Source organism: Ascidia mentula, chromosome 9 (genome assembly GCF_947561715.1).
Source record: "Ascidia mentula chromosome 9, kaAscMent1.1, whole genome shotgun sequence".
In the NCBI taxonomy this organism is placed as follows: Eukaryota; Metazoa; Chordata; class Ascidiacea; order Phlebobranchia; family Ascidiidae; genus Ascidia; species Ascidia mentula.
The window spans coordinates 7,245,165-7,255,268 of record NC_138574.1 but is presented as its reverse complement, the minus strand read 5'-3'; the positions used below and the strand labels follow the sequence as shown (position 1 = coordinate 7,255,268).

The 10,104-nt window shown below is 44.3% G+C and overlaps 1 protein-coding gene and 1 pseudogene across 1 annotated transcript; both read left to right on the top strand.

Annotated features, from left to right (window-relative positions):
* Positions 1 to 891: 891 nt before the first annotated feature.
* Positions 892 to 2,630, top strand: LOC145914481 (uncharacterized; annotated as a pseudogene).
* A 71-nt stretch (positions 2,631 to 2,701) lies between these two features.
* On the top strand, positions 2,702 to 6,691 carry LOC145914480 (uncharacterized). The gene is made up of 5 exons (XM_083002307.1): positions 2,702 to 2,829; positions 2,912 to 3,935; positions 3,993 to 4,563; positions 4,756 to 5,283; positions 6,561 to 6,691. The coding sequence occupies exons 1-5, from the start codon at positions 2,702 to 2,704 to the stop codon at positions 6,689 to 6,691; spliced, it is 2,382 nt and encodes a 793-aa protein (XP_082858433.1).
* The last annotated feature ends 3,413 nt before the right edge of the window (positions 6,692 to 10,104 follow it).

Here is a 10,104-nt window from a genome sequence, read left to right as displayed (position 1 = left end):
ACAATTTTCAGTCATTATGTCGGAATGCCTTAGACCTTCCCTGGTCTTGACGACATGACTTCTATGCCAATGGCATTTAGTCAAGCACGACTGACGTCCCTTTAGGAGAAATCATTGCACTATTTTAGCTAGGGTTGTTATGGCTGGTTGAAGCATGAAACTGCTGCTTAACCTAACTCACGTATAATTATTAATATTTTGGCCCATTTTTTGTGACATTAATTTATCTTAAACTAAATTACCACTTTTAACGTTTTATGGTCTTTGTTGCTGTCTAATCCGAAAACATATTTTTTTACTACTATTGGTGCCACAAACTCAGTCTTCGTCTACTTTTGACATTTTGTTGTAGCGTAAATTTTACGAGGGGACGCCTAACTCTTGTAAGTCCATTATTTTTAGGAAGATCACCTCCAGTTTGGAAGTATTAAGTGTGACGTGTCTTAAAACTTGGCATTATTCCAAAAATTGGCTTTGAGGATAATGGTTACAACTATTGTTGTTGCATATTGCCAGGCCAGCTCTTTATTCACATATGTACCTGAATGAGTACAGATGATTTCTTTACACGAGATGAGCCAATTTACTTTTTGACGGCCATCCAGCTGAGCCCATTTATTTTTTATACGCGCATATTAGGTCGCATGCGGGTCGTTGCCTATGCTTTTTGACGGCCCAAGAGAAAATGTATAAGCATTGGTTGCGCTCGTTTCAATGCGATGGGCGCGTTCAACGGATGTTACATGAAAGTTTCAACTGTTTGTTGAAAGCAAGTTTCAACTGTTTGTTGAAAGCAAGTTTCAAGTGTTTGTTGAAAGAAAGTTTCAACTGTTTGTTAAAAGCAAGTTTGACTATTTGGTAAAGGCAATCTTACCAAGTTCGCCTTTCAATATGGCAGAACCAAGCGTTTCTCCACCGACACTTCCTGATGCTGTCGTTGATCGTCTTCGACGACTCAGTGGACAATACATCATCTCTGAGTGTCTGATGAAGGATCACCGCAACTTGCAAGTGCTTGAGACTGTCTTGGTTACTTTAGAACAGCTTTTTATTGATGTGGTTGACGCCTACAAGGCGCATCCCGAGCTTGCCGATGATCTTGCAAGCGTAAAGAAAAACAAAACTGAATTTGACGACCGAGTTGCCCACTGGGTTTGTGAGGCAAACTCGCAATCTTGTCGTGATTTATCTGGGCATGTAACCAGCCCAGCTGGAAGCGGTGACGGTAGTCTGAAAGACAACAAATCGTCCTGCGGACGAAGTATGCGCTCTAGTTCTTCGACAAGTAGTAGAGCCCGGGTTAAAGTAACAACACAGCTCGCGTGTCTTGCTGTTCAACAGACCGCTCAAAGACAGAAGCTGGCGCGACAACACGCCGAAGAAGAACAGCGCCGAAGGGATGACTTGGAAATGTTGGAGCTGCAACATCGACTGCAGGCCGCCGAGGTGGAAGAGAAGGTTTGGGACGAGATGTCGGGAAACACGGAGTAGGTGACGGTGAGAGGTTCTGGGGAATCATCCGTATCTTCCAGAGAGAAGCCGCTCGAGGATCAGCGTCGCGTCCTGTTTACGTCACCTTCTGTCACGTCGCAGCGAAGCCCTGCGGATCGGCGGTATGTGGTTGACTATGTAGCCCCGGCTGGTTCCTTGTCTAATTCTATGCCTGTAAAGAAACCCTCATGTGAAGGACAAGGTTCTTCTGATCTACCAAATGTAAATGCTACTTCCGCATCTGCTAAGCCAACAAGTGCGCATGGTAGTGAAATCATATCGCTTGTGAAGCACATTAACAGACCCAAGCCTGAAATAATTGTATTTGACGGCAATCCAATGAACTATTGGCGGTCCGTTCGCAATTTTGATTCTCGTATCGATGACGATGGAGCCAAATTGTCGTATTTGATCCAGCATTGTGAAGGCAAGGCCCGTAAACTGATTGAGTACTGCTCTAGACTGAAGGAAAACGGTTACCGACAAGCGAGAGAGTTGCTATTTCAACAATATGGCAAGTCCCATATAATTGCTCTTGCTCATGCCTGTGTAAGGTGCGTTGTGAACGGTCAAGAGTTACGACCAAATGACGCTGCTGGTTTAAGCCAATTGTCACAGTCGCTGCGCGATTGTTTACTTACACTTTCAGACATTGACGAGCATTCCGAGATGAATAACTACCCTACGCTGATTGCGGTGGCAAATCGTTTACCATTCAAGATGCAGGAGAGCTGGAAATGTCATGTTGAGAAAATAGTCAGGACGACTGGCCGTGAACCCCAATCCTGGTCGAATTCGTGGAAACGGAGGACCGGATTGCGAATTCGTTGTTTAGTCGCATGCTGGACGAGCATCGCAACGAAGCCAAGAAAGCAAAAGGTAAAGGTAGTCATGTAAAGGCCTCTAGTCACGTTGTTGTAAAGGAAGAAGAGTCTAAGCCCAAGGCCCGTGCTGGACCTTCCCACGTTCCAGCAGTCCCTCTGTGTCCGTGCTGTTCGGGCAGGCACAACCTTGTAAAGTGCGAGGAATTTAAGTCCCGGTCGTTCCGTGATCGCTTGCGCGTTACCCGACGCCGCAGACTGTGTGACAACTGTTTTCGATTTGGACGTTTTGCTACAAAGTGCAACAGCCTACAGTGAAGGACTGCAACGAGGCTCATCACACTTTGTTGCATCCACCGGAGAAGAGAGAAGACGAATCCTCCCCTGTCATGGGAACCGCACCGGAACGGACTGTCTGTTCGGTTGTGTCGGCAAGTGAAAAGGACTGTCATGCTTCTTCTGGTCGCCAGAATGTCAATCTGATGATGGTTGCCGTTAAGATCAGTGCCAACGGAAGGTGCGTAAACACGTACGCTCTTCTGGATACTGGTTCTGGTGTCACTTTGTGTGACAGGAAGTTAACTGAAAGATGAACCGAGCAACGTGACGCTAAAAACGGTCCACGGAGACAGTCGCAGGCGCGAGGGCAAGAGGGTCGGCTTGACCGTTGCTTTGCTTGATGGTGCTGCAACTGTGGAACTTCCGGAAGTGTTTGCCGTTGATTGTTTGCCCATTTCCGCCAACAAGTTTCCGATAAAGATAGAATTGAACGAACTGCCTCATATCAAGGATCTGTCATTCCCGCGTGTTGACTGCAGTGAAGCCTTGCTGCTGATTGGTTTGGATGTGCCAGAAGCCTTTATCGTGCATGAAGTACGGAAGGGAAAACCGAGGCAGCCTATTGCATTAAGGGTTCCACTTGGATGGGCCTTAGCAGGACCTGTCTGCAAGAAATCAAACGATTGGTTTGCAGCAAACTTTACCCAAGTTGCCGATGATTCGCTACAGGATAAGCTGGAGCGAATGTGGAAGACCGACTTTCAGGATACCAACTGCACAGAGATGCCTATGTCCGGTGAAGACCGGTATGTTTTAGATAAAATGAAGAACGGTGTTAAATTCCAGCAAGGACATTATGAGTTGCCGTTGCCGTGGCGTTCGAAAACGCAGCCGCTGCGCAACAACAGGGACATGGCTCTAAACCGTCTGAGATCTTTGGAACGCCGCCTGATTCGTGATGACTTTCTGCGGGACGCTTACACCAAGACGGTTCAGGGTTACATAGCTAAAGGCTATGCAGAGGAGATTCCCAATGAGAAACAGACCAAAGACGTTGTGTGGTATCTGCCTCATCATCCTCCAGGAAAGGTGCGGGTGGTTTTCGACTGCGCCGCCAAGTATCGCGGACAGTCGCTGAATGAAGCTCTACTTCAGGGCCCGGACCTGACCAACTCGTTGGTTGGTGTCCTTTCAAGATTTTGGATGGGACAGGTGGCTCTCGTGGCCGACGTGGAAGCCATGTTCCATCAGATACGTGTACAACTGACTTATTGCGACGCACTTCGATTCCTGTGGTGGCCCGGAGGCGATATGCCAAAGAAGCCTACGGCACACCGGACGCTGGTTCACCTGTTCGGGGCAGCTTTCTCCCCCTCATGTGCGAGCTTTTGCCTGAAGTAGGCTGCTGATGATTTACGAAACAAGTTTCCAAGTGAGGTCGTCGAAACCATAAAGAAGAATTTCTACGTCGACGACTGTCTGAAGTCTGTATCAACTGAAGCAGACGCTATAAATCCTGTCCAGAGTATTTGCACACTTCTTAAGAGGAAGGGATTTCGTTTGACCAAATGGGTTAGCAACAGCGAGCGTGCTCTCGCGTCCATTGACGAAGAGGAACGAGCAAAATCGGTCAAAGAGTTGAGTCTAGGTGGATCGTCGTGCGAGGGAGTTCTCGGAGTTCTGTGGAACATTTGCTCAGACGAGTTCGGGTTCTCCGTTGACGTAAAGCAGCCGAAGTCCTTTACCAGAAGAGCCATCCTGTCAGTGGTGAGTTCGTTGTATGATCCTCTTGGTTTTGCAGCGCCCGTGATCGTGGTGGCAAAGACGATGCTAAGAGACCTCTGCAGGAAACAACTTGGTTGGGACGACGTGCTTTCCGATGAGGATTCCGAAACATGGAGGAAATGGTTGCAGCAACTACCGCGGTTAAAGGATGTCGTTCTACCTAGATGCGTGAAGCCAAGCAGTTTCGGTAAGGTGCGAAAAACGGAATTGCACCATTTCGCAGATGCGTCATCTACGGCTTATGGTGCGGTGACATACCTGAGGCTGATGGATGAGCGAGGACGCATTCACTGTTCGTTTCTGATGGGCAAAGCACGTGTTGTCCCACTGAAGACGTGAACGATTCCCCGCCTGGAGTTGACGGCCGCCGTTGTTTCAGTCAAGTTGGATCAACTTGCGAGGAAGGAATTGGATCTGGTCGGATGCCAATCTGTGTTCTGGACAGACTCGACTGCCGTTCTTCAAATCATTCGCAACTGCAACAAGCGCTTTCCAGTGTTCGTAGCAAACCGCTTAGCCAAAATTGAAGAGGCATCTCATCCAAATCAGAGGAGGCATGCAAGCACAAAGGTAAACCCTGCTGACGAAGCGTCACAGGGACTTGGTGTAAACAAATTTCTAAGATCTAGCCGATGGCTCAGTGGACACCAGTTTCATAGGGAAAGAGAAGATAAATGGCCCTCTTCCCCCGACCTGTCCAACGTGCCGATCGAGTTTCTTGAAATAAAGAAGGAAGCTCAAACTGTTTGTCTCGTCGCCAACGAGTCTCCCACTGATCGACTTATCGCCAAGTACTCGACCTGGAATCGGCTAAAAAAGGCTGTCGTATGGATGCTCCGATGCAAGTCGATGTTGCTAGCCAAAAGGTCGTCGTGGGCGTCCAAATCAGTTTTATCAAACATGTACAGTAAAAAAATATTTTTTATCGAAAAGTCATATACTGCAAAATGGACAAGTGCTGTAATCGCACAGTTACATACGTTGTGCAACCGCAAAAGCAATACTGGAGTACTAGTGTTTTCCACTGTATAACAAAACATGTAGAGTAAAAAAATTTTTTTTATCGAAAAGTCATATACTGCAAAATGGACAAGTGCTGTAATCGCACAGTTACATACGTTGTGCAACCGCAAAAGCAATACTGGAGTACTAGTGTTTTCCACTATATAATAAAACTTGTACTGAAAAAAAATATTTTTTATCGAAAAGTGATGTACTGCAAAATGGACTAGTGCTGTAATCGCACAGTTGCATACGTTGTGCAACCGCAAAAGCAATACTGGAGTACCAGTGTTTTCCACTGTATAACAAAACTTGTACAGTAAAAAAATATTTTTTATCGAAAAGTCATATAATGCAAAATGGACAAGTGCTGTAATCGCACAGTTACATACGTTGTGCAACCGCAAAACCAATACTGGAGTACTAGTGTTTTCCACTGTATAATAAAACTTGTTTCGGAAAAAAATATTTTTTTGAAAAGTCATATTATGCAAAATGGACAAGTGCTGTAATCGCACAGTTACATACGTTGTGCAACCACAAAACCAATACTGGAGTACTAGTGTTTTCCACTCTATCATAAAACTTGTACAGAAAAAAATATTTTCTATCGAAAAGTAAAAAATGCAAACTGGACAAGTGCTGAAATCGCACAGTTACATACGTTGTGCAACAGCAAAACCAATACTGGAGTACTAGTGTTTTCCACTCTATAATAAAACTTGTACAGTAAAAAAATATTTTTAATCGAAAAGTCATATAATGCAAAATTGACAAGTGCTATAATCGCTCAGTTACATACGTTGTGCAACCGCAAAAGCAATACTGGAGTACCGGTGTTTTCCAATGTATAACAAAACTTGTACTGAAAAAAATATTTTTTATCGAAAAGTCATATACTGCAAAATGGACAAGTGCGTTAATCGCACAGTTACATACGTTGTGCAACCGCAAAGGAATACTGGAGTACCAGTGTTTTCCACTGTATAATAAAACTTGTAAAGTAAAAAAATATTTTTTATCGAAAAGTCTGATTTCAGCACTTGTCTATTTTGCAGTATATGACTTTTCGATTAAAAAATATTTTTTTTCAGTAGAAGCTTTATTATACAGTGGAAAACGCTGGTACTCCACAGAGTAGTAGAGTCCAGCCCACGAACGCTATCACTCTTCACTTATAAGGGATCGGGCACTCTTCACTTATGTGGTATCGGGCACTCTTCACTTGGTCTGAGATCGGGCACTCTTCACTTGGTTTGGGATCGGGCACTGTTCACTTATGTGGGCTTGGTCACATATTGTATGAAAAATAACTTAGATTGGTTCATTTGTTGAATGAGTTGGTCGAGTAAGGACGTAAACCCAAGTGAGAAGTTTTTTGAATGAGCACTGTTCACTAGATGGTATAAAAGAGTTGTGACTGTGAAGGCTTACGGTTTGTTCACTTCTGAGTTGAATTGAAATATGTCATTTCTTACTGGTCGTTCTCTCTTTGGACGAAGAGATAGAAGTGATGCTCAATATTCTTTAACCTCGGTCATATGTGCCCCGGGTGGATTGGTCGAGGGAACGAGGAATTATCCTTGTTTGGACCCTACAAATGTTAATATGGCTGAAGAGAGAAAACGTATAGATTCGTTCAAATATGGATTTTGGCCTTATCATACCCGATCAACACCGGCGGATTTAGCCGAAGCTGGATTTTACTTTATTGGTATTCACGATAAAGTGAAATGTTGGTATTGTGGATGTTGCCTCTTTAACTGGGAACTGAATGACGTTGCTTGGGAAGAACATGCCAAACATTCTCCTGGATGTGAGTTTCTTCTCAAAATCAAAGGTGGGCAATTCGTTGCCGGAATTAGTGGTAAAGGAAAAGATGTGTGCGGTCCGAATTGGGAAGAAGCATGCCTTCGTGAAGAGAAGAGAAGAGACTGGCTGAAACACAAAATGAAATAACTAATTCAGATGCAATTTCTTTCCTAAAGTGTTTTGGGCTATATTAACCTAAGTTTTGTGTTCGTTCTATCGAATAAACAACATTTGCCTAAAGCAGCTGAGGTTGTAACCTATGAGAACAGTCTAAAGAAAAGCGTTTAAAAGCGCAACGAACATAAAAAACTTTTAGTTTGTTAAAAATCTGTTTGCGAAAACACCATGGATTTTATTCACCCTTTCACTTGCCTTGTAGCTGGTCCGACTAGTTGTGGTAAAACGTTCTTTGTGAAACGTCTCATAAACGAGAAGTTAACTTCACCAAATCCCCAACCATTGTATGGTGTTATGGCGAGTGGCAAGGGGCGTACGAAGGGATTAACGGTGTGGAATTTGTTCGGGGATTGGCAACTGATTTTGATTCGTCAGAGAGAACACTTTTGATTATTGATGATTTAATGAGTGAATGCGACAAAAGCGTGACCAATCTTTTCACAAAAGGGAGCCACCACAAAAATATAAGTGTGATATACATTGTTCAGAATTTATTTCACAAAGGAAAGGAGCAACGCACTATCAGCTTGAACGCGCATTACCTCGTTGTTTTCAAAAATCCAAGAGACGCATCTCAAATAACTCATCTTGCCAAACAAGTCCAACCAGGGCGGACGCGTGCCGTTCAGGAATCATATAGTGACGCGACCTCTCGTCCACACGGTTATTTACTTTTTGACTTCAAGCAGAGCACAGCAGAAAAATTTCGTTTAAGAACCAACATTTTTCGCGGTGAAACCCAGATTGTGTACGTACCAAAATCTCTGTAGCATGTCAAGGCGACTACATGACCAAGCTCCAGTTCTTACGACACTCGCTAAAGCCAAACCCAAGCTTGCTCGGTCGATTATAAAAGTCGCTGATCGTGAATTAATCCAGTGCATTTGCGAATGTGCATACAACGTTTTGAAGGGGAACGTAACATTGACACCCACGGAACGAGCCAAACTTTGCAGATATAAAAACGGCATCCGTGAACTTGGAAAAAGTCAACTCCTGCAAAACGAAAACGTCAGATTATACAACGTGGAGGATTTTTATCAGCGTTGTTAGCTCCGTTGATTGGCAGCATAATACCCGCCGTCACTAGTCTTTTGTCTGGTGGGAAGTGAAATGGAAAGTGTTCAAAAATTCGTTTTGGTGGACCCTCGTATTTTGAAAAGTCTACAGGGAAACACACCTTCACAAACGACGCCTGTTGAAAACGCATTAACCACACTCGATCGGAAAATGAAGGACATCATAAACGAGCCTGGGACGATGGAAGACAAAGTAAAACTTTACAACCAGGCACTTCAACGGTATCAATTTTATAAGGACACCCTTGTGAATAAACCACTTAAGTTTACGGTTACCGAAGAACTTCGAGGAAAAACTGTGGCTGGAGAAGTTGAGGAAACAAAGAAAAATGTTGTCGAAAGTCGTGTAATTGATTCTATGCCGAAGACGTTTAAATACAAAGCAAAGCGAGTCATTGATATTATCAAGGAAAGTCCAGAAATTGATTTCAACTCGACAGGAGAGCTTTCGGTTAAAGGGGAAGTTGTTAAGGGAAGCAACATTGAGGATCTGATTCACAATGCTGTGCGACGCCGCGGATCGACGTCAACGACGCCTATCGGATGGACTGATTTCCAGTCGGCATTGGAAAAAGCAAATGCACCAAAGTCATTGCTTGGGTATACAAATACAAGACCCGCGCCAGGCCAGCGCCCAGTTGGATCTAAACCGCCACCGGTGCAGAATAGACGATTTGCAAAGCAATGGGTAAATCTGTAAAGTTTTCTGAGGAATATTATTCCCCCTTGCAACCAGGAAGTCTCGGGGGCGTGAAGCGCCTCGCCCGTGCTTCAAAACGAAAAAGAGTTGAAGTAAAAGATTGGCTGCGAAAGCAGGACACTTACACACTCCACAAACCTCTACGTCGAAATTTTAAACGTCTTCGTGTTGTAGTTGGAGGTATTGAATATATATTTCGATGTATGGGCATACGTGAAGTACCGCCATAAACGCTCCTTCAAGGTCCGATTAAATCGCTCAACAATGGAGGCTTTGGTTTCGTCATTGTACGTCGTAAAAAAATGAATCCCGTGATTTTGTAACCAATTTTGTAAAAGTTTATTCACAAACTCTTTGCCACGATCTGTCTGTAATTTCTGCGGTTGGCGGTCCCCATCTTGCAAGATTTTTTCGAAAGCTCGCACAAGACTTGGCCCCGTTTTTTGTTTTATTGGGACAACCCACGCATACTTTGAAAACACATCAATAACGGTAAGTAAGTATTTGAACCCACTGTTGTAACGACTTAGTTTCACCAAATCAACCAAATCAGCCTGCCACTGAAAATCAATACCTCCGACTACAACACGAAGACGTTTAAAATTTCGACGTAGAGGTTTGTGGAGTGTGTAAGTGTCCTGCTTTCGCAGCCAATCTTTTACTTCAACTCTTTTTCGTTTTGAAGCACGGGCGAGGCGCTTCACGCCCCCGAGACTTCCTGGTTGCAAGGGGGAATAATATTCCTCAGAAAACTTTACAGATTTACCCATTGCTTTGCAAATCGTCTATTCTGCACCGATGGCGGTTTAGATCCAACTGGGCGCTGGCCTGGCGCGGGTCTTGTATTTGTATACCCAAGCAATGACTTTGGTGCATTTGCTTTTTCCAATGCCGACTGGAAATCAGTCCATCCGATAGGCGTCGTTGACGTCGATCCGCGGCGTCGCACAGCATTGTG

What these genes read in the sequence shown, in the direction of transcription:
- LOC145914480 (XM_083002307.1), top strand. Translation starts at nt 2,702, where the DNA reads ATGGGAACCGCACCGGAACGGACTGTCTGTTCGGTTGTGTCGGCAAGT. An exon ending in CTACGGCACACCGGACGCTG is followed by an intron (nt 3,936 to 3,992) that starts GTTCACCTGTTC and finishes TGCCTGAAGTAG; the next exon opens with GCTGCTGATGATTTACGAAA. An exon ending in AGTTTTATCAAACATGTACA is followed by an intron (nt 5,284 to 6,560) that starts GTAAAAAAATAT and finishes TTCACTTATAAG; the next exon opens with GGATCGGGCACTCTTCACTT.